General features: G+C 37.5%; 1 protein-coding gene across 2 annotated transcripts in view; it reads right to left on the bottom strand.

Moving 5' to 3' along the window:
* The window catches only part of lrrtm4l1 (leucine rich repeat transmembrane neuronal 4 like 1), a 79462-nt gene that overhangs the window by 36710 nt on the left and 17322 nt on the right, over window positions 1-25430 (bottom strand). Inside the window, exon 2 of one of the 2 annotated variants that reach the window (XR_535098.3) lies at window positions 5712-7406. Coding sequence is in view for 1 of the 2 variants with exons in the window: in XM_008424675.3 (XP_008422897.1) it covers window positions 5776-7406 (1631 nt within the window). In the remaining variant the exon portion in view is untranslated. The remainder of the gene's footprint in view (window positions 1-5711; window positions 7407-25430) is intronic. The other variant, XM_008424675.3, reaches the window with a different exon arrangement.

The following is a 25430-nucleotide window of genomic DNA, read 5'->3' on the forward strand; positions in this document are numbered from 1 at the left end:
CAGGCTTCGTTCACGAATCTTTTCCTTCACAGACTGAAGCAGAAATTGGGGGTTTTACTGGAAAAATCTTTCAGCGACCCAGGATTCGACGCTCAGCTTCTTTGAAACAAGTCTAGTCTCATTGTGTTTATGTTTATCACCGTGTTTCTGAAATGTTTATGCATAATTCATTTCATAACAGTGATCCGCGCAACATGACTTTCACCTGAGCTTACATGAGTAAAGCAGCTGCATTTTAACAGCCTCTGGAAACAAAGCTGAGTCTTCAAGCTTCACTATTTACACAAAAAATCTAATCTTGTTCTTTTTTTTTTGAAAGAAAATGATAAAGTAACGTTCTTATGCAATATGTATAAACAGATTTAATCAAACTCATATGTGGTCATGTGTGCTTAATGTAATTTTTTAAAAAATATAGTGAAAACTCACTGCATCACATTTAGATGTACAAGACAAAGAAAATGTGAAATAACTGTTTTCTAACAACCTGATGTTTTAAATTCTGTGCAACTCCAAGTTTTTCAGCTGCATCTTTTTCCAAATATTTTAGAAAAAAAACCCATCTGAATCCTGAAAAGAAAGTAGATTTTTTGCTCTAAACTGTAAATTAACTTCATAAACGCAAATCAGAAATTTCTGCTTTGATCAAAATTCATTAAAATATTTTGACTAATATTCTAGAAAAGTAGTGCTAAATATTTTGTACCAAGCCAATTTTATTCAAATCTAACTCTTATAAATCTGATTCTTATGTGGGATTCCTCAAGGCTGTATTCTTGGGCCACTTTTATTATTATTTACTGCACATGCTGTAAATAATTCAGGCTTAAAACAGCCAAAAACTAGTCAATGTGGCTCCAACAGTGTCTATAGAAAGAAAAACATTATAATCCCAGATGCTATGAAATAACTGCACTCTCTCAATTTAAAAAAAATAAAATATGTAAAAATCCTGTTTTGTTCTACAAGCAATTTTAAGCATTTTATATTCAGTTTTAATGATGGAGAATTAAAACTGAGGGCAGAATTTCTCTTCTGGGAGGGAAACAGCTTCAAACATGCAGCTAAAGCTACAGTGAAATGGATGTAAATGGTGTATTAGTGGGTTATTATGGCATATTTTAAACTTTTTGCATGCTTTTCTAACACATCTGCTTGGTTTTGATCTATTTTCATAAGCACACCGCACTTTTCAGATGTTTTGATGCAAAGAAACGATGAAATTCATGTACTTTTTTCCATCTTCTTCAAAATGATCCACTAATTTATCTTCCTTTCCATACAACTCCAATAAAACTCCAAAAATGTCCCCAAAAAAGCTTCTTTTCCTGAATCTGTCTTGTTTTTTTTTGCTTCACCGTTGAAAGACGTCTTCAGTTTAAGCACCACTGAGCTTCCAAATGCTCATTCAACTCTGTAATGAGAGGTTTATGCACTGGAGCTTCAATGTAATATCCTCCATGTGAGTGTCAGACTGCTCTTGTGGACACAATCTAATCATGTGCAGAGCTTTCTCTCTGAGCCATGTGTTTCGTTGCTTCTCTCTGCATATCACAGATTTCTCAGTCAGACATCTGAGGAGACACTTATGCTGGACATTTACATATAATCTAGGGCAGGACCTTCCCATGGGCCTGCATTGTGCAGAAAAGTGTGTTACAATCAAACATAATCGTAGTAGAAGCTCTAAACAATTCATACACAGAGAACTGCAGGTAGCAAACACACCAATATTTCATTAACTTGTGATAAACGCTTCTAAATCCAAGTTGGATCTAAAGTAAAAAAGCTGCTTTTAACTTGAGTTTAGCTAAATCTTACCAAGTATTTTTGATCTAGTTTGAAGTGCAAATATCTTTAAGTCTTTGAAATAAGACTTAAAAGTAGCTTTTCAGCAACATATAGACTTGCTTTAAGTAAATAACGCCTTAATGTTCATGAAAAGGTATTTGTTCCACATAGATTAACTTATAAAATGGAAAAAAAGTCTTGATAATCTGCCAATCTGCATAAACATTAACGTAAAGTAATTTTATTTATACAGGACATTTGCAGAAACAAAGTGCTGGAAATACAAACAAAACAACAAAACCAAAAGAAAGACAAAAAGGTAAAAGTACAAAACAACATGTTGGTCCCCCGTGTCAGAATAAGAAGTTAATAATTTATAATCTAACAGGAGTTTCTCTCAATCTCAAGTTTGTTCTGCATTAGTAAATATAAAACTACATTTTGGTTCCAGTTATTCTGCTTTGCCAAGAACTTTCTACGATTCTTCAAGATTTCTAAATGTTGGTTCTCCATGTTAGATTATTATTGCTCAATAATAAACTAATTGGATTTTCTCTCCAATATTAAAGCTAAACGTTGGTCTAAAGTACTAAATATTCCACAGTTTAGTAAACTAAACAGACATAAATGGAGCAAGCAGGGAGAAGCTGGTAGGAGGGAGAAGAGAGCAAGAGAAAAATGAATTTTTTACTTAAAACAAGTCTTTATGTCTTGATAAATAGTTACTTTTAGGTTAGTTTTGTCTTATTTCAAGTGTACAAAGAAATCTGCACTAAAATTTAGACTAAAAATATTTGGTAAGACTTTGTGTTTTTGCAGTGATGATATGCAATCCAGGTGAAAAGTTTACATACATCAGCAAGAGCATCATTTATTTTGAGCTTTTTTAAAGATTAATTATTTTTCCCACGGTGAAAAGTTTACAATAAAATCAAGAATTGGTTGTGAAGGTTTGATCAAACTAATTCTTGGTTAAAAATTCCTCTTTTTTGTTAAAAAACACTTCAAATATCCTTACAGCCAAAAACAAATGACATTTGCTCTTATAGAAAATGTACATAAACTTTGTAAGATTGATGTTTAGTCTGCAGCGATCGAATTGCACGGCACGTTTGATCCTAAAGAGTTTCCAACCAACTAAACTGACTCGTTAGGGCTGCAAAACACAGACTTCATCCAATTTCCAGCTCTCCACGACTTAAAGACGTTTCTTTAAAGAACCCGTCAAGCGTGTTTACTTCAGGATGGAAAGTCTGAATTGGCCCCAGAAAACAGCCAAAGATGCAAGTTTTGAGGAACATCAGTGACGCACAAAGTCCACACATCTTCTTCAAAGTGAGCGACACGGCACATGAACCAAAGCAAAAAATAAAACACATGCTCATGTGGAGACGGGAGAAAACAGTCAGACAGTATCCAATTATTCACTGCTTTTTAAAAATCAGAAGATAATGGACTGCTATTATTCCAAAAGGACATTTTTGAAACTGAACTACATTAAAAATGCTTGTGTTCGTTCAGCTAAACCCAAAATTATTCAAGCCTCCAGCAGGTTGAGGTGTTTTTGATGTTTTACAGCAACATTAACGTAGATTTCTGACTCAAATCTGATTATTTTTTACAGGGAGAAAAAGATCAGGGTCAGAAAACATCGTTCGATTGCTGTAAAGTAAATAAATATTTTTTCATTCAGAATAAAGTAGAATACAATGTTAAGATGTAAATATAACAAGTAAATACAATTTTCAGGGTTGTGTTACATCAGAAAAAAACATTTTAGTTGAATGAAAATAATTTTAAATCTAAATCTGTAAGGCATATTGAATAACTTTGGGCTCAGCTATATTCACAGGTGCATCTCAAAGTTAGAATTTAAACCAAAAGTTATTTAGAGTAAATTTCAGTTCAAAAAGTTTCATCACACACAGATTTATGTATTTTTGAGCAAATATGGCGTAAAGCTAAAAAGAAAAACAAAATTCAGTTTCGATTCAAAAGTAAAAAACCAATAAAAATGATTTTGGCAAAATAAATTTTATGTAATTGACATGTTATGGCTTTGCATGATCATGGTGAAGACTGCTGAAGAAGCGCATTGTATTATAGCGGATTAGTAGAAAGTTGAGTGGAAGGAAAACGTGGTAGAAAACAAAGGTGAAACAAGCCAGGATAGCTTCTCAAAAGTCAAAAAGAAATGCATTTTATTTTCTAACAGACCCTAGCTCGTGTATACATGACCAAACCTCCATGATACAACTACTGTTACCATGGTTACGGCCATGTTGTAGTCTCAAAACTCATCAAAAATCTACTGACTCGACAGCTGTTCTGCAAACAGTCACTCATCGTTCAAAAAACTAGATGACCAGACTCTTGTAATAATGCAAATATTACTGGAAAGTAAAAGTTTAGCAGGAAAAAAAAAAATCTCCTCAAGAATCCCATTAGTGTTTATGTCGTCTACTGCAAAGTCAGCGCAAAAACATTTTTAGAGCACGTCTCGGTTTCTACTGCTGTCAAAGTTTATAGATGCTGATTAAATTTTCTAGCAGGGCTTGGCATCTGCCCACACTGCCAAAGGTACCAATAACTCCTTTAATGACCGTGGTAATAATCCTGACCCGAGCGCCATAGAAAACCTTTGGAGCATTGATGGAGTAATTCACGCAAAAGGAGCCCTGACCAACGACTGAGTGCAGTGCAGATTTGTTCAGCACTAAGAGAAAAAGCAATGATATTAGCTGCTGCTTTTGCACCATCTGTTTTAAACCACACAACTTCCTTCCACTTAGTTTTTAATTAATACGGCTAAAGTTACTTGTGCTTCTTTCACAGTTAGCTTTTGTGGCTTACTTGAGCGTCTCAATCACTGTTTAAGTCAAAACATTAATTCTTAGTAGACTAAATTGACAAAATGCAATATTTTAATTAGAGAAAGCCATACAGTTTCAGTAAGTAAATATAGGAAAAAAAATATCGGTATTGGTATCGGTTATCGGCCAAATGAGTTTTAGTTTATCGGCGTATCGGGTATCGACCAAAAATCCAATATTGTGCATCTCTAATCCTTAGTTTTCTGAGAAACTGAATTCTGGCTTTCCATTAGCTTAGCCACTATCATAAAAACTAACAAGTTGAAAGCTTGAAATACATCCCTCTGTGTGAGTCTCCATCTTAGAAATTAATTAGTGAAATTACTGGTCAACTGCCAAGAAACTGTCTGGGGTTTTTCAACTGGTTTAGGGTAATTTTGATGTGCTGAATATAATAATCACATTGGTTTTGCTCAATCAGATCAACTTCCTGAACTGGGCTACATATCAATTTGGGATGCTGGGATGCAGTTATGGTGGCTGATTACTGTAGGACTCTAAAGAGAGATTTCCCTGCTGCTGAGCAGATGAGGCATTTGGAGGAACGGAAGCTCATGCCCTGAATTTTGCACAATTAATTTTAATTAATACATTCTGTTAGAAAACGATTTGTTTTTCTCCTAAAGCCTTTTTTGGATGGGAAATATTAATGGAAATGACTGATAACGTCAGAAACATGTAATACATTTTGTCAGATCGGATTTCTCTAAATTAAATTAGAACAAAAACCTGACCTGGTTGAGAAAAGAGGGTGTTATTTTTGGATCCAGCTGTGCAAAATAGTCCTAATTCAGTTGAAAAAACATAACTTCCAAAAAATATATTTTAGTAACTCAGTGTTATATTCCAACTTACCGACATGCACCAAACATGCATCCCTCTGACTTCATTTTGCTCAGTAATGTTTTTCTACCTTTACTAGCGTCAAGTGGAATAATTGGAGACATCCGACGTCGGAGGTTAAGGAGTGAATAGTGAGGAATTTAGGGTGTTAAGGTGGAATTTCAAGGGTGTCTTTTCACAGGGCATACTTGGTGAATTATTTACCTCTCTGTTGAGCCTTGTGTTTGAATTAGACTTTTTATTTTTAGGCTGAGGCGATGGGTCATACCTCACACTCCCTGGAGCCAGAAATTGTGCAAGTGCAGGAACCAGTGCCGTTGCCAAGCACCTCCAGCGCCTCTGGTGTGGCAGCGGGGTTGTAACTCATGTAATACTCTTGGAGTTGGGAGCTGAGGTTTTGCTCGGGCTCTGGGCTCTTTTTGCGCCGCTTCCGTCCCACCATCGACCGCTGCTGCAGCAACCGCGTAGCGCCCGGGTAGCGCCGCCACAGCACGTAGATGATGGTCAAGATGAGGGACATGGTGAAGAAGAGCGCCACGCTGCCCACCACCACTTTGTGCAGCGCCATGTGCTCCATCGCCGGGGGCGATATGAGGGTGGGCCGAGTGCGAACCACTGTGTTTCTAGTGTCTTTGCTCATGTGGCCTGGATAGGTCGGGTGAGGAATCGGTCGAAGTCTGAAGGGTGGGAGGGGGCCGAAGGTGCTGGTTGGTGGGGTCGTTGGCAAACCACTGGTGGGGGCAAAGGTCGGTTCAGCCGTGGCGTCAGAGATTAGCTCCGGCATCGGTGATGGCGTTTCGGTCATGAAGTAATCATTCTCCTCGCAAATGCCGTGGTTCCGTGTGACTTCCATGATTTTCTCTCCCTGGAGATGCTTTGGGCTGCTGCAGATCATGGTGGTGTCTTTACTGCCCCGGAAATTTCTCAGCCAGGCAACCAGGGGGCAAATGCCAGCTCCACAGTCCCATATGTTGCCAGCCAGGCTGATAGTGGTCAGTGAGATCCAGGCCGTCACAGCCTCTTGGGACACGTTGGACAATTTGTTGGATTCCAAGTTCAGGACTTGAAGGTTGGGTAAGCAGTGGAAAACAGCAGGGTCTAGCGTCTGAATTTCATTTCCGGACAGGTCCAGTTTCTGCAGCGTGTACCAAGTCCAGGGAAGGCCCTGGTTCACCACTCTGATGCGATTCCACTGCAAATACAGCGATCTCAGATTGGCCAAGCGTGGAAACAGAAAAAAGTTGATCCTGGAGAACTGGTTGTGCTCCAGATGCAACTCCATCAGCCTTTGCAATCCCAAGAAGGTGGTGCGAGTGAGAGCCTTGATCCGGTTGTAGCCCAAATCCAGAAATTCCAGACTTCTGCACTCCAAAAATGCTCGAATTGGGATGTTGGAGAGACCATTGGAGCGCAGGTGAAGGTTTTGCAGCTTTCGTAAGCCATGAAATTGACCCGGCTGCAGGATTTCCAGTTTGTTGTAGGACAAGTCAAGGCTACGAAGGTTGGGGACGCCATGGAATGTTGAGTTATGCAGAGACGCAATCCGGTTGGAGCTCAGTATCAACTCTTTAAGCCTTCGGACTCCCTGGAACGCTCGACTGTCGACGACTGAAATTTGATTATGGTCCAGGTATATCCAAAGCAGCTGTCCCAGGTGAGCAAACTGGTAAGGTAGCAGAGTGTGAAGTTCATTGTAGCGCAGGGAGAGACCCTGGCAGCCGACTGAGATGTTTTCCGGGACTTCTACAAACCCAGAGGAGTCGCAGTGGATGGTTTTCCCCTCGCAGCGGCAGCTGTTGGGGCACGTGCGCTCGCCAAAGCTGAACAACAAGGGAGCTCGCAGGAGCAGGAGCAGAGGGAAAAGAAAGCACGTCAGCCTCCCATCACACAGCAGCGGACCTGGGAGCAAACAAAGGGAAACCAGGATTAGTAAAATCAAGAAACAATAGGAGGACGGCTACAAAACAGCAACAAATACTGAAAAAGAAAATCAAATTGTTTTGAAAAACATGGACTGGCTCGCCAATCGACAAGATGCGCTGACCAAAATGTGTTTATTTGCAGTATCAGTTGGGTTTTTAAAAGTTAAATCAGGGGACACTTCTAAAAGGAAAACTACTCATTTGCTTACTTGGCCAGAAAGAAATCCTTTAAAAACCAAGACATGAAATAAAAGAAGCCAAAACGAAACCAAGGATAACGCCGGAGAGAACAGAAGGATCTGACAAGGACTCAGTGAATCGGGTGGAAAATAAGCAGGGATGGTGATCACTGGTGGAAGATGCAGAACAGCTGAGAGAGAGGAGCATTAAATAAACTAAATTCTTCTTCATTTTAGGTTGGAAACGTCTATTTCTTCTTTTAATAGACGTTTCAAAATTTTACTAATTTTAATGAGTTTTCTCTGCATAAATGCTGGAGGATTGTAGACTTCCAGTAATTTAGAGATCATCAAAAATTGTTTTATTTTCAACAAGTTTTGAAAAGATTGTTAATTTTTTGTTTTTTTAGAAAAATTGCAATCAGTTAAAATCAGCTTCACAAAACCAGATTGGAAATGGGACACAGAAACTCTGATTGGTGAATTTTAAGTGAATTTTGTTCCCAGACTCCTGCAGTCACCTTTCATGTGGATTAATAAATTAAAACAAACCCGTTGTGTATGTAGCAACAAGGTTTGTTTTTAATTATAGTGTGGGGGACCTGCAACACTTTTCTTGAATTCTTCACACAATATTTCTTGAAAATGAAGTTTCTTGACATTTACTCAGTATTTTATATTTTATGAGGCACAGAGCTGAAATTTCCCAGGAACCTTCCTGGAACAGGAGTAATGTCTGCTCCCACCACAATGCACTGAACGGCAAAAGCACCTTTAAATGGTTGTGATTTACTGGCTGCTGGTTTCTTTCTGATTTATTTTTCTGTCCATGCAGGCGGGACGCAACATATTTCACATGATTGTGAAATATGTTGTCCAAGCTAACAGTAAAAAAAATCTGCAATCATTTGTTGCAGGTTAGAATTCACTGCTGCTTTGAGAACAAAAATATATAATGGTGCTAATAAAAATAAATACAAGAGTCTGTTGATTGAAAATGATTCTTATGATGTTCAAGTCCAGCTGTTGACCTTCAGGAAACATTAATTATATTCTATTTACTTGGAGATTTCAAACACAGTAGAGATCTTATTTTAATATGCTTCAGCTTTTCAGTAAATATGAATCTAAACATATCCTGCAGAGAAGCTATCTAGCCAACTAGCTAGTTAGCTCGCTAGTTGGCTACTTAGATTATTCTCAATAATCAAAGAAATGCCTTTTATAGCTGCTGTTGCAAGTTTCCATAGATTCTCTGAGATTACACTCAGGAGTCCAAACGTGTTTCTAACAGTGAAAAGTGAAAAGTTTACAAAAAATCCCAAAAACATTTCGATTCTTATTATTTTCCTGTTTTCTAATCAAGAGCCACTGAAATATTTCTTATGTTTCAAGAGGTTCAAGTCCAGCTGTTAGCCTTCAGGAAACATTAATTATATTCTATTTTCTTGGAGACTTCAAACACAATAGAGATCTTATTTTAATTTGCTTTACTATGAATCTAAACGGATACAACAGCCAACTAGCTAGTTGGCTAGCTAAATCATAATACTTTGACAACTGCTGTTACAAGTTTCCATAGATTCTCTGAGATTTTACTCCAGACTACAAATGTGTTTCTAACAGTGAGAATAAAGTGAAACGTTTATGAAACAAACAACAAAAAAGCAAAAAAAGTTTTGATTCTCTTTATTTTATCCCATTTTTTTAATCAAGAGCCACTGAAATATTCTTTAGATCTCAGGATATGCACCACAAATCATCTGGAACAAACATCCAGAAAACTGCAAAGCAGCCAAAACACTGAGTTACTTTAAATCTAGACTAAAATTCCACCTGCAATGTCTGTAACTAGTTTTCATGATTGTTGACTGTAAGCTGTGTTTATGGTGTTTATGTTTCCATGACGTAATGCACTTTGAACTGCTTTGCTGCTGAAATGCCAGACAAATAAACTTGATTGATTGATTCAAACTCCCCATTTTAGATATTTATTCCGCTCTTTGTTTCCTCCATTTTCTTTAATCTCGTTTTCTGGATGAAGACAAGTGAAGACTGCTTATTTCTGCATCGCAATAATTCACCTCTGGTGAAAATTATTGCTCATTTCAGCTCTTCCGCTGATAGCTCAGGGCTTTTATGAGATGCTGCCTGCATCAGTGGCTTTTTAAACCTCTTATCAATATAAAATATAAGGATCACAGGCACTTTATCCACCAAAACATTTTGCGAAGGTTGTAATATTTGATCGGATGAGGGCTAATGGCAGGAAAACGTCAATTGGATCCTCTGCCTCAGTCGCAGCATAATGCAGTTAGCAGACTAGGTGAGGACAGGGGTCCTTTAACTTAACATGAGATGGAAATTGGATAGTTTTCATCCAAAGCTTCCCACATTCTGTCAAAAACTGCAAATGGCGAGGTCAAGAAGCGAAGACGCGCTCGTCTCAAGAGTCAGAAATCCCTTAAAACGTGGTTTACTCATAATGCTGTGCAGAGGCTTACCACAGTGAAGACAGGTGAACTTTTCAGTTCTGACACCAAATAGTAACACTATCTGCAGTGATTTCCCACAGTGTGAACTGTGCTTTTCAGGCTGAATCAATGTCAGCAAAAAAATACACTCCAAGAACCCTGGGCACCTTAAGAGAAATCATCCAGGACGTAATGTTCATGAGGATGCGTTTCTGTGGAGGGTCAAAGGTTCAGCAACCACAGAACCGGAGGGAAGACATCACTAGGGCTGCCAAAAGTGTCAAAAATTCACCCATCTCACAGCTAAAATGACATGAGCAGCAATTAAGCAATGGATGGATAGAGCTGGCAGAGTTGTCACACGAAAAGAAAACTACAGCAGGAAACGATGCTGGGCTGAAACACGAAGATAAAACAATCAGATTCTAAAAAAGAGGCTTTGGTAACATTTTATTTTGAAGGGGCGTACATAAGACTGACATAGTATAGTCATAAAGGTGATAAAACACCTGCTATGAACATGAAGGAGTCTTCATAAGTGGTTATGACTGTTGTCATTCGGTTAATAATGACACTTTTTAATTAACCTTTAGTGCAACTTTGCATCAAAAGTGTCATTATTTACCGTTTAAAGCAAAATTGACACTTTCAGGGCTAAGCTAAAACTGTATGAGAATGCCGTACATTCAGCTACAACAACAAATACTGCAATAGACATGTGATCAATATCAATATCAATAGATCTGAATATTCATTAAATTCACTGAACTCCGATCCAGAACCGCACAGCATTCTGGGGGATGTAGGCGGAGGAAAGGCTTTACCAACATCAAGGCAAGCTAAACAACGCTGGTTCACAATTCAACCTTTTTTCAGGTGACATATTTATATAGTAAATCTAATTACAATCATAACATTTCTTTAAAACTCAACTTTAATAATCAGAAACTTGTAAAAACATCAACTCTTCAGAAATGTAACTTTGCCCCATAAGCAGATGTTTCTGTTATATTTGTGACTTTTATTTTTTCTTTATATATGTATTTGAATGTATTTTTTGACACTTTTTGCTAAGAAAAAAGTCTAGACAAAAAGGTACACATTGTTTTATTTTACTCATTTATGTATTTATTTAACTTTTGTTTTGTACTTTGTAGATTATCAATATCTGTGGTTATTCTTTAACCTGTCCTATAAAAGTAAAGATATTGTGTAAAAGATCCTCTATTTGACATAAATAGAGGATCTTTTGATTGGTGGAATCAACAAACTCACTCATTCTTTGGTTACCTAGCAACAACCTGCAGAGTAACTTGTGGTTGCCTAGCAACAACCTTGTTAAGTAACTTGTGGACCCAAAATACCAGCAAACAATCTCAAGCACTACCAGGCAAAGAGAGTAGCAGGGAGTGTGGTGTGGCCCCCTCCCCACCTGTTGCTGCTCGCATTACTAAATTCTCTTTTTGTTTGTTTGCTTGTGTAAATCTTTCAGGTCTATATTTTTACAATTGGTTTTCCACTGTAAGAGAAAAGCGTAAGCAAAATAAAGTGACTTATTATATTTTTTACACTTGATATATAAGCTTCCTTTCCTTTGTCAACCTTTAGTGACCTTCACGTTCAAAATGCTGAAGATTCGAGCATTAAAGCTAAATGCACAATAATAATTATACCACTGGCCGGATATTTAATTGTTTGACCTATTTTATGATGGCTACAATTCAACAATTTCATTTTTATAATGATTTCTGAGTAATATCATCACATCTGACCATGGATGGCTTCAACTCTCGTGTCCCATTGTGCAGGCGCACGATTATACAGCTGCAGCTTCCAGGAAATACGAGTACAGATATTATGATGCACAATGTGTATTTTTGTGGAAAATATTCTGTTATTATGGTTTATATAAACACTTTGTTTCCTCTTGTGGTCTCTGAACAGCTAAAAGACTCCCATTACTGTGTATTTCAACAATGAAACCCATTTAAGCACTGCTGACACATGCAGAGCAAATACATTCAAAAAAAGAAATAATTCAAGTGGTTTACTCTTAATCTTGAATGAAACATCTGCTTTAAGAGTTTAGAGATTTCTACAAGATTAATGCAAAAACTAACTGCACAATTTCTGGGACAGAAATCCAAACAACAGGGGTGCCATGGCTGAACAGGGCAGCCATCTGGACAGTGAGATCTGCAAATGAAACCTGACAGACACCAAGTCCTCACACGACCGTTTGGTACGGATCCTGCATGATGCAGGACAGAGCCGACATGTTGAAAAGCACAGCAGTCCTGACGTATTATAACGGCAACATTAGTGAAGGAACACGCAGATGAGCTCCTAATTGGTGTTTAATGAAACAATGTAAAGGTTTTGCTGTTCACATGGCCTGATTTTGTCAGAAATCTGAAATGTGTGGAGCGCAGATGAGCTACGATGAAATGGTTTAGGTCAGGATCACGAATGCTCTAAAGGGGACGGTTGTGCCAGAATGTATTGATAAACCTGTTAAAAGATCAATGAATTCTTAAAATTAAATAATATTATTGAACGTCTTTTCAGTCCCTCCAAGATTTTGTGATTTTTCTTGTGATTTTTTTGTGGTACTAATTTGGAAATATTTGAAATATTTGCACTTATTTTTGATGGCAAATGCAACTCACTGTATGAACTATAATCTGGCATCAGTTAAGGCAGAGGAAGCTGTTTACTACAACTAAAGTTTTTGACAGAAAAATCCACAATAAACTCCCAATAATGTATTAGTGCAAAAAAGTGCGGGGATTTGTAGATTTTTTGTGAATTTCCATGATAATTCTCAGGAAACTGGAGGGACTGATTGATATAATTTTGTAGTAAACAGATAGAAAATCCATTAATTTGATAGAAAACATAATATTTAAGCACATTTAGTGTTTAGTCTAGAACCTAGAGGGCCACATAAAAAGCTACGGCGGACCGGATTTGGCCCACGGGCCTCGGGTTTGCCACTTCCACACTTGTTTTGGTTGTATTTTCCCAGAATTCATTGTGCTTCCTGCTTTCCGCTTAACGTTCACACTTGCATTAAAACCGCACCAGAGTTCACTTCATCCAAACCAAGGCTGAGGTTTGTAGATGAACCAGAGTTTGTTTGTTGAGTTGGATTACGTATTCACAGCTCCCCAAACGAACCAGACTAGAGTTTGGACAAGCGGAAAATGCATCTCCAAAGTATTGACTGTAGGAGGCGCTCCATCACATAAAATCCTAACAAACACATTGAATGTTGTGTCTGTAACATGAACAGCATGTGGTAAACTGCATAGGCTCCTTTTTGACATAAGTCACTGTTTCTACTTTAAGCTGGAAGAGGTATTCTTCTAAAAAATGTTTTTTTACCCGTCACAGAATCAAATGTACGAGTGCAAAAGGGCAATCATTCAGCGACGGCATCAACACGTTCAGTCGCTGATGGAGAGCAGCACCAACAAGGTGAGGAGTGTCAGCTAAAATTTAGCTAAGATATGTTTTCAAAGCAATTTGTCTGTTTTCCTGTCCGGAAAATGACACGACAAAAAAACAAAAGCAAGAGTTGATGAAACTCTGCAGAGGTGAATTATGGGTAAACTGAGGAAAACTCATCATTTCTGGTCCAACTCAAAGTCACACTTCATAAAATTTGCACACAAAGCTGGAAAATCTTCTCGCTCTGGTTCTTTTCATAGTTTCTTTTTCTGTTGTTTACAACTTCAAAAGACTTTTTGTGGTTCTCACGTCTCCTGTTTGGTTGTAAATTTCTTTATTCTCACTAGTTCCAGTAAAGATTGTTTTCTTCTCAAGTGAACCCTTTTCTCTTGCCTGAGGCCGAAAGTCTCATCATGTATTAAACAACAAGTAATGAATTTCCCATTCACTTTTCTTATGAATGGATTCCTAAAATGTTTTGTGACGGGATTAAAATGACTCATATCACACACAAAAACATCATAATTCACTATTTACTACTGAAAACTAAGACTTTAAGCTAAAGATACAGAAGATCTTTAGGTAAAAATACATAAATCTCTTGTGGGAAAGTAAAATTTACCACCTGAATGGTGTATGTTTTGTACAATCCAAACCAATAAGTAGCCTCCTGAAATGTAAGCAGAGCTGCAACAGGAATGCAGCATATTATTTGAGCTGTGTGGGTTTTTACAATCTCATCTGATAAGAGATGGTAAAGCCATAGAACCAGGGGAAAACGGTCTGGGTATTCGGTATATACGTCGACCCAAAAGTGAACTTCTATAAATAAACCTGGCACAAGAAAGGAAGGACATTACTGTTTGTTTGGCTGGATTATTTCTTTTTTGTCGCGATTATTCTTGGTAATAAATCTTAAAACTGTTGGACAGGCTATTTCCCTTTAAATGTCCAGCGCCACATTTGGAGGAAAAATGGATTTGTGGGCTGAGCAGCAGAGTTGAGTGTGTGGGTTGCTGTGTGTATGAACAACTAGCCAAATCCTCTCTGTTAATGCCAAACTGTTTATTCTGCTGTTGACTTCTGGTTGGTGTCGTCCACCTTTATTGGATGATATAAGTTTGGACAAACAAGACAAGCTAGCAGTTTAGTAACTGGTTCTAACTGACTCTCATCTTGAGATATTTCCGTCCCACTAAAAGACCATTTCCATTTCAATTAGCATTCTGTTCTCCACACTTTGACCTTATGATCCAAATGCCATCGGCAGAATCTGAACGCTGAACAAAACATTCTTCCACATGTTCATCACATCAGTCTTTGCTGCAACCAAACATTTCATAATCCGAAGCTGCAAACTGCAAAATCTAGACTGTGTAAGACTGAAGAAACCACCAACATTTGTTAAATTTAGCTTGAATTCACATTTTGATGAATATCACGGTTTGCTGTGACCTTGTTCTAAGCTGTTGTGGCGTTGCAACACGATCAGAAGCCCTAAATAAAAAGAACGGTTGATAATGACACTGGACAGTTCTCCGGAGACGCCGCGCCTCCCCCAGGCTACAACTCTGGTATTTGAGCAAAATGTCAAGAACTTATCAATGTACTTGCAGAAACTAAACATTAAATTGTTAATTAAAACATGGTAAAGTGACTCCTGAGGCTGTGCTTTAAAGAAACAATATGTTCCTTCAGTAAATTGTAAAGTTGCAGAAGATGTCAAAGGTCAAACATAAAAGTATATTTCCACAATATTACTACAAGTAATTAATCTGCAGCATTCTAAGCAATAGTGTCCTGCAAAGTGACGGCTGATGGCCGTTTTCTTTCCTTTGCAGCCACTGTTCAGACTGAATGAGTGATTTCAGCTGGTTTAAGCTTTCAAGGTACTTCCTTCCTTTCTTGATTTTAAAAATCAACATTTTGCCAGTCAGTTGGCTAAAACAAAGCTTCTGCAGCAGTGGTTCTTAACCGTTTTTTAGGTACCAAACCCCCAGTTTCATTCACCGAATCCTTCTTATTCCAACCCCACCCCCCTACATCCAACACCCAACACACTTTGTGGTATTCTGATTTTGTAATGTAATTATATTAGCTGTTTACCACCCCCACGCCACTAGAGGCAGTAGCAACCCCGAAAAGATGCGACTAAGGAGCAGATTTAGACTATAGAATTAAAAAGAGTGGAGCTCCTTCAATCAGGGCTCCTCCGCAGCTCTAATTGGCTAAGCAATGTAACGTGATCCTCTGATTGGCTAAGCAATGTAACGTGATCCTCTGATTGGCTAAGCAATGTAACGTGATCCTCTGCAGCAAGTGATGGCAAAGCGGGCGTCATCACGACTTTACACAAGTGTCTTTACCTCCGCGGCAGAGGCTCCACCAAACCCCTGAGACCGACTCATTGAACCCCTGGGGTTCGATCAAACCCAGGTTAAGAACCACTGCTCTACAGTTTACATTTTCTCAAACAAAACATAAATTTAGCTAGCATTTACAATCTACTAGTCAGTAGTTTCTTAAACAGCTGATTGCAGGCTGGCCTGAGCTGACAGTCTGACTAATTCACCAGCTATTTTGCTCCACGTTTTACTCTATAAACAGCAAAACCAAGCAATTATTTGGAAATTACAACCAAGTGTAGTTGGTGTTTCGTTCTGCAAGACTCTGCATAAAAATATTTGGCTAAAGTTCTCAATATGTCTTTTACACATGGCAGCAGATGCAGCGATTGATTCGACGTATAAATTTGTTGATTTATACAATTCCAGCATATGTGTAGCATAAAATAACAGTGCATGTGTGTGTGTGTGTGTGTGCATGTGTGTGTGTGTGCGTGTGCAGAGGGATCATACTGCAACAAGATGTAACGACTATAGTGGAAAGCACTCGAACACCTCAAGCTTCCCGCTGGACTCTCCTATCTTACAACTGTGACATTTGAATAAAATGTCAAGGAAATTTTCTTCTGCGGCAGAGAAGATGAGAGAACGGTCGGTTAATATTCAGCTAAACTTTCCTGATTTAAAATCCTACAGATGTAGCTATTAGGCTTATATAAAAAAAGAAAAACTTAATTTATTGCAGTTATTTAATTTAAAAAGTGAAACTAATTTGGTATGTAGGTTCATTCCACACAAATGTTGATTTCTGATTAATTGCATGTATTTTTGGCATCTACATCTGTTTAGCTGTGACTGGGTAGTTTATTTTTCCCTTTACATTTGTCACAGCAGCCCAGTTTCTATTTTTATTATTATTATTAATGTTGTCTTCCTTTTGCTGCTGAGATGCTGAAATTCACCCACTGAGTTACAAATAAAGGTCTATCCTTTTCTATTGTTTGTATTGTATTGATTATGGCTTATCGCCAATAAAAATCCACAAATAAGCCTGAAAGAAAATTAAACTGTTACATAAGACTAATATGAAAAAATCATTTTTGATTCAGAAATGTTATGTTATGAATAAATATTAGAGCACTGGCCTGATAGTTACATGGCAAACAGTCAATAACACAATCCTAAGGTCACAAAAGGTCATTGCTAAGAAAGCTGATGTTTTTATACCAGGATGCTAATGGGAAGTTGAGTGGAAGGAAAAGTGCGTTCTATGATTTAGTGAAGATTACATTTGGACCACTGATAAAAACTAAGTCACATTTTCTGCAATAGTTTAAAAGTTTGCTCAGATTTTGTGTGATGATTTGATGGAAACAAATTATGAAGAATCGTCACAGTAGCAAAGATTTTGAACATTTTTATTGGTCTTCTGTGATATGTATGGGTTGTTGTTGTTTTTTGGGAGAAACGTATTTCTTGGGGTTTCTCATAACATCTTTTAAATGCTTAAATTATTTTTTTGAACAAAAATGTCCCAATCATAAAGTTTTTTCCTCTGCAAATTTTCCTTCCACTAAACTTCCCATTAAATTTTTTTGTGCATGTGGCCCTCTGCTGAAGAAATGAGTCAAAGGTTTTCCTCATGATATCAGAAGGTATAACAAAGCATCTTTTATCTTAGCAGTAAGCTTTAATGATGTAACTGAACAGAAATAAACCAAATTTATTCACTTTTTGACTTCAAAATTACTATTTTCAAGGATATTCCTCAGGTAAAAAAAGGATCTCTTAACAAAAACAAAATGCAGCCAAAAAGTAAAGCAGCTGAGGGGGAAAACTGGAGGTAAACGAGGTGTGATGGCGAGTATATGATGAACAGAACGTGAACACGGGAGCTATAAATAAATCCCAGAAGTCCTCCAAGCCACGGCTGCACCGCCACTTCCATCACTTCCAATAACCGCTCCGCTAACACAACCAGAGATCCACCATCACAACTTCATCTCATCAGTGCTCATCTAAATAAACCAGCCCGTTCTGAGATCAAGGGAATTTTAACCAAACTCTCGCTACGTTTTTGGTTTTTTTTCTTCTGTTTTTTGTGTGTCGGTGACAGCAGGTGGGTTATTCACATTGATTTTAGATGACTGGAAACTCCAGGCTGCACACCCACAGAGCGCTCAGCCACTGGCTCTGACGCCTCCACATGACAGCACCTTTAAATTAGGACACATCGGTTCGCCATGGATTTCTGTGTAGAATAATAACGACGGGCTGAATATCTGCACACCGGGGACCAAGCAGGAGCTCAACTCAACACGGATTGATCAGCCGATCATTAAATGTGCAGGGATGACTCAGCTTTTTCACTTTTATTCCTTCATTTTTCCTTGTTGTTAGAATTTTAAAAAGGAATTAGGAGGACGGGGTGTTGAATACGGCCAGTTGTGATCCGTTTACCTGGTTCCCTTCGTCTTAGTAGAGCGGGACCAATCGGAGCCGAAGGCTTTCAGAGATTTCATACTCCTACATCTGGGATGTGTGAACAACAATGTAAACAACTATCAGGAGCCGAAATCAAAACAAGCCCCAAAGAAATGAGGAAAATTAACCGAAACAGTCAAAGGGATTTGAAGGATTTAGCTGAAAAGCTTGGCTTGAGTTAAAAACAGCTTTTTGAAGACTTTTTACTGTTTTATGTGTACAAGTACGATAAATTGTCCCAGAAGTTATTGCGATAAACAATAATATTGTTGTTTTGAGGCAATTTTCAAGTAATACAATAGTAGCAATGCACAACCACATTCTCAAAGATTAATAAACTTAACATAGAAAGTAGAAGACAATTTAAATATTTAAAAAAATTAAGAAAACAGAAACAACTAGTAAAACTAATAAAGTCTAAACAAAATTTAGACACCAAACCATCAGACTGAAAAGTTTTATTCAGTTTTTGGTGTAAAAAGAGAAAAAAAATCTGGCAAATGGAAATTATTGAGTTTGTTTTAGTTTATTATGTGATTGAGGTTTATTTTATTGCAATACAGCTGTTTTTATACGCAGATTTATGAAAAGTATTCATTCACCTTGAACTTTTTTCACATCTTAAGGTATTAAACCACAAACTTCACTGTATTTTAGTGTGATTTTAAATTATAGACAAAAGCAAAAAGGCTTCAGGCTTCACGGTGTGTGTGTGTGTGTGTGTGTGTGTGTGTTAAATGGCCTCTTCATCATCCCATTCAGTTTGGTCAAGGCCTGATAACGAGTCCTTCATTTGATTCAGGAGCAGAGATGCATCTAACACCTGGAGGACAGCAGGGTTCAGGGTGAATGGATGAATGTTCATTCATCATAAAACTCATTAACAAAAAGTAGTAGAAACATAAATGGCTAAAAAAAATGTTAAGTTTAGTAGCAAGTTGTCAACTGGCAATTTTTGTTTTTTTTATATAAAATAATGACAAAAACATGAAATGAAATTGTTACATTTGCTTAAAGCTGCAGTAGATAACTTATTTTTATTCATTTCTTTTACATATTTGATAAAATCATCATTATGTCCTGACAGTATAATATGAGACACATTTATACATTTTAACTGTCTCATAAAAAAATTGTGTCACGTTTAACCAACACGTAAAAAACACACATTTTAATATAAGCTTCATATTGCAGCTTTAAGGTTTCCATCTGAATCTGGAACATAAAAACTTTTTTTGTATTCTACCTCCTGCTTTCAGCGAAACCTTGAGAGTGAGAAACATTTTGGTGAGTGACTAAACTGAGTATTCGCCAGAAAAAGAACAGGCTGCTTCATTCAGTGAGTCAGTTGCAGACTGTTGCTGCAGATCGTGGTGACATGGACTCTGTGTCACCGATAGACAACATCCTGTGTGCCCTTTTTTGGTAAATGCAACATAAGATACAGAAAAGTCTCAAGTTAAAAACAAACTGCATGTTATGGTTTACATCGGGAAATGTTGCCCAGTCACACAACGGAGAGCAAAGAGACGATTCTTTGTCATGCTAGTCATGAGCACAGCAGAAACAACTGTTAGCTAAATGAAACCTGGAGATGCAGTTATTATTAATTTAGTGCAGTGAGTGACTGCAAAGGGAAAAATAACGCAGAAAAACCGTTAAAGAACAACTCAAAACCACTTTTTTTTCTGCTCTCTGCGTCAGGTACGCTGCACGCAGACTCGTTGCCATAGCAACTGACAACGACGCCACTTTATGTTTCAGGATTCAACACCAAAAAGACACAAACATAAAGAACAGAACATTCAGTCCGTTACAGTTTTATGTTTTCAGGCTTGATGCTTGTTTAGTGATCATTAAGTGATCGCTGTGGTAGATTAGCTACAGATGCTATTAGCTAAGCTAACATTGATTAGCTAATTTAAAGACCTGCTCTACTGACGATCTGCCAGAGTTGGTGTGTTTAGGTTGCCTCTTCTTTAACTGAACTGAAACACACAGAATTCCACAGCACATCTCCACGTTACGGCTGTCATAGTCAAGCTAGCATAACTTAACTACTTCCCTCTCCCTCGCTAATTTTTTTCTTAAAACTTTTTCCTGACCTTGTTATCTAGTAGTTGTGTTGACAATTAGCAGCAAAGCACTGCAACTCCCTTTTATATATCAGAAGTACATTTAAGACTTAGCGCATTATGTGGACAACTTAACAGCTAAAACCAATGCTAATCATTGTTAGCCATCAGAAGGATGAAGGTCCATTGTTTCCTACTATCTATTAAAACTGGACAGAGTTTGATAACTAATCTAATCTAAATAGAAAAATACTACCCCAAAATAACCCTGCTTTCATTTAATTCTAGTTTAACTTTTAAATTTAGGGAAATGTAATGCAACAGCATAGTTAATGCTGGCTTACAACGGTAGCTAACACCGTGTTGCTCTTAAACCAGAGGAATATTCAATGAAGAACAAACATACAAAACAGGAGGAGGAAAACTACAGGCTTTTATTGCGTACAGAAATTAAAGCTGAGACTGGATTTGCATCTGTTGTGAGCAATAAATATCAATTAAAACCCAGAGCTTCTGTGCTCCACTTTCCTTAGGGCCCAATTACTCCCAAGAGAAAAGTTAGACTCTGAGCTTACACATTAAATGTCAACCAGAATTGGCTGAAAAACGAGGAACACATAAAATGTTATTACATAGAATATATAAGCATATCCTTTTCCCCAGCTACAGCCTTTAAGGTCAACTTCCAGAGGAAAACTTCCCTAAAATGACTGTAAAAAGTGAAGTGGATCCTCCCCTCAGGACAGAACGCGCTCTGGCACACCCAACAAAGTCAGCTGTCGTCCTCTTTGGCCGAATGTCAACTTGGTATTTCATCTGAAAGCACCGATGCAAAAGCTATTACCCAGAGTGGCCATGTCGATTGGCCAGCGGTGGTATGGCCACACACTGGGGCACTTCAGGGAGATGAAAAGTGTCCAAAAAAAGTAAATATGCTTTCTATTTCTAATTAGATCGGCCACATTACCAGTGGGTAATGCATATTATAAAAGGAGAGGTGCTATGGCAAGACCTGAAGGTGGCTAGCATAATAGTAAATTTACCTTTCATGTGACACCAAGCCAGAGATTTTAATATAAGGAGAAAAAAGTCTTCAATTGATTTAAAAAAAAAGGAGTATTACATATTTCAATATCATATAAAGCACTAAAATGGTTGTCATGATTACTCATGTTAGGGTGAGTATGAAAAATATCTACATGTGCAAAATAATGAGCCTGAGATGAACCATTTTGGACGTTTTTCTGCTCTAATGTCTAAAATGTGACCTTGCAGCAGGCCGGACTCTCTCACCAGTCGTTTTCTTGACTTTTCTTTAGTTTGGACACAAGATGTTCTTTGCTAGTGTCACTATTGTCTTATGTTTTATTCAGTTGGCTATGACTGTTGCTTTCTTTCTCCGGAGCGATACCTTTTAAAAATTTGATCTTTGTGAAAGCTGGCCAAGGCTGTAGCTATGAAAGGCTACTTAGTAATGTCAGGAAACCCCTGAGTCATACAAAACATGAGTTTGAATGTGATAGTTGATTCTGAACGCAGCCAGATATGGACCTCCTGCATGGTATTGTTTATATACGGAAATTCTTTGCACATGCACAACGCTGGAAGGGTAAAAAGACGATTCTTTTACATGCCGTTCATAGCCGCGATACTGTAGGTAGAAAAATACCGATAAAATTAAACCTGGAGATGTAGCTATTATTACTTTAGTTCAATGCGCGCAAAAAAGGGAAAAATAGCACAGAAAACCTGTTGAACAACAACTCAAAACCACTTTTTTTTCTGTGTTGGTTAACTTACACGCAGACCCGTTTCCATAGCAACTGGCAACAACACCACTCTGTTTCAGGCTCCAACACAAAAAAAACAGACAGACATTTCCCACACAAAGAACAGAACATTCAGTCCGTTATGTTTTTAGCCTTGATGTTTATTTTACAATTATTTATAATTGATCACTGAGGTAGATTAGCTGCCGCTGCTATTAGCTAAGCTAACACAGTGGTGGTTGATAAGCTTATTTAAAAACCTGCTCAACTGATGATCTGTCAGATGAGTTGGTGTTTAGGTCATTTTTGTATTATTTTTTAACTGAACCAAAATACACCAAATTCCACAGCACATCTACACGTTACAGAGTCATAGTCAAGCTAGCATAACTGACCTACCTACCTCTCAATTCCCATTTGTTTCTGACTTAAGATTTTTCCTGACCTTGTCTAGTTGTTGCAGTGTTGACAATTGGTAGCAAAGAACTGCGTCCATTTTTCTTTTATAAGGCGTACATTTAAGACTTGGCGGGTTATATTGACAACTTAACAGCTAAAACCAAAGCTACTCCTCGTTAGCCAGCAGTTTTTTGCTCTGCAGTAAGGAGACGGGGGCAGGATCTTGGTGTACCCTCCTAAAGCCTTGCTGCTTAGCGCAGGAAGTGGAAAGCGGATAGCAACTTCAATAAAACATTAGACTTAAAGAAATAGTAGCAACAGTCATATTTCATTATAGGAGATCCAGCACAAGATTGTTTAAACCTATGTTTGTCTAACTTCCTTTAGCTGCTAGCTTACCTGCAGTGCTAACTCTAATTTCTGCATTTTGTTACAAAGTAGTGTTAGCATTGCTATGTAGCTGGATGCTAGGAGAAAAGTAGCAATTCTACAAAGAAAATAAAGCAAAACGTCATGTTTTTTTTTTCTTTTTAATTTGCAAGAATCATGTACTATTTATAATTGGTGATACCTTTTTTTTTTTAAGAGATGCATGATACATCAGTGCCAACATTGGCATAGGTCGATATAAGTCATTTTAACATGTCGGTATCAGAACGATAAAACTGAGTCAATATTAATGTTTGATATGAATTACCATCTTGTTGCCATTTTGTTTCTGGAAAACAAAGGAAGAAAGTTGGTCACATGACAGCGCCGAAAGCGTATTAAAATATATGTAATATATTCAATGTCAGTAAATATCGATTATTATCAGTCATAACAGCAATCGGCTCAGATTTTTATATCAGTGCATCTTGAATTTTACCTTGTAACTGCTGAAATTTTTAAGCAAAATATATTTTAATCAATAAAATTGATAATATGCGATTGATTTTGACTGACCTACAGTTACAAACTTATTTAATAAAATCCCATTTGCTGCTACAGCTCTCATCCCCTCTGACAACAGCCAAGGGATTTCAAATGTGTGATGCATGCAAAGACCTGGGTCAGCAAAAAACCCAGAGTACTCCAGCCTGCATTATTGAGCGACTTCATTCAGATTCAACACTTCTGGAAACAAAACCCAGAGCTTAAACTGTCATGATTTATCAGCAGCCAGCATCACAAATTGAAATTAACTACCTTTTACGTATTCATATTCATTCTTTTACATCCACAAATTGTGTTTTGGAACAATAAAAAGCTTCTTTTATTAAAACTTGGACTGCACATCCGGCAGGAGAAGCCAGCCCTAAATACCCGCTGTTCCGAACATCAGAAACAAGATTGGGAAAGTGGAGCACGGATGGTTAATCACTGCAGGAATGGCAAAAATACAGCTTAAATGGGGCAGTAACCATTAAAAATTGAAATGAAATGAGAAGTCAATTCTGTTAGCTCAGTTTTTCTGTCTGTCTGTAAAAGTGGAGGAATGTAGCAATCACGGTCAACTAAATCTGCTCAGGCAGAACCAAGGGAAGCGAATGAGAACAGACAAGAGCTGCTCCTGCTGGGACTTTATGCTCAAGCCTGACTAAAATAAAACTCAATAAATTACACATTTTTTCTCCAAGGTTTCTTGTTCTTTTGGGTTTGCTCCTGACTTCTGCTGTTCCACTAATTATCAGCGGGTAATGACATTTCATACAATGGAAACGGTGAACCTGGAAATACTTGACATTCAATTTCAGGTCCTCAGCTATTTGCTAATAGGAAACCTAATTTGCTGAAAAATTACAATAAGGGTAAATGTAGAGAGAGAGCTGCTCTCTAATGAGCTGCTCAAAAAGTCCTGGTAAGGTGCAAAGATTTAATGATGGCAGTCGAATAAATCCCGTTTTCAACACTTTCAGGTCCTTTTTTGATGTTTACATTTTCAACTTTGCATCGGTTTTGTTGAACTTTCTGAAACTTTTAGTTGACTAGTTTTGTCTTCATGAGAACAAATGCCACCTTTGTTGGTGTTTCCACTACAAATTGGAGGTAATTGCGCAAACGCATTAAAAACAGTTCCAACAGAAAGAAAAGAAAACGACAGGAACAGAGTCAACACTGCAAAAACACAACATCTTAAGTATTTTTTATCTACTTTCTAGTACAAATAGGTTATTACACTTGGAATAAAGTAACTTTTCAGCAGGGGCTTGTTTAAAGTCAATAATTTCTTAATTTTGATTAAGACGTTCTAGTTCCATTGGTAGAATGTTCCACTGTGCCGTAACCTAGCAACCCCAGCCCGTCACCTAGCAACCTCAGCCAAGCCAAGCCGGTCACCTAGCAACCTAGTTCTAGTTCCACTGGCTTAATATTTCACTTATAACAAGACATTTTCCCGTTATAAGTGAAACAATCTGCCAGTGGAACTAGAACTTTTTCATCAATATTAATAAATTACTGACTTTAAACAAGCTCCTCCATCTTGCTGAAAAGTTACTTTTAAGTTAGTACACTTGAAAAAAGACAAAACTAAGATATTTTCATTAAAAACGAGACCAAAATGACTTGGTAAAATTCGGTGTTCTTGCAGTGAATTTGTTTTCTGAAACATTCTTCAGACATTGAAGAAGTTGAAGAAGCTTTGATAACTTTGAAAACAATCAATTTCCTTTTGGAACTAGTAAAAATTTTTTAACCGAATTAAGCAGACCTTAATGTAATTATTGCAAATTGAGGTTATTTCTGTATGAATCCATCCAAATGATGCCATTTTGGATTAAAATCCTGTGATTGTGCAGGAAGTTAAAATTGCTCCGAAGTGGCAAATAATTCAATACTTTG

The sequence above is a fragment of the Poecilia reticulata genome, chromosome 12 (assembly GCF_904066995.2).
Source record: "Poecilia reticulata chromosome 12, P_reticulata-male-v2, whole genome shotgun sequence".
NCBI classification, from domain to species: Eukaryota; Metazoa; Chordata; class Actinopteri; order Cyprinodontiformes; family Poeciliidae; genus Poecilia; species Poecilia reticulata.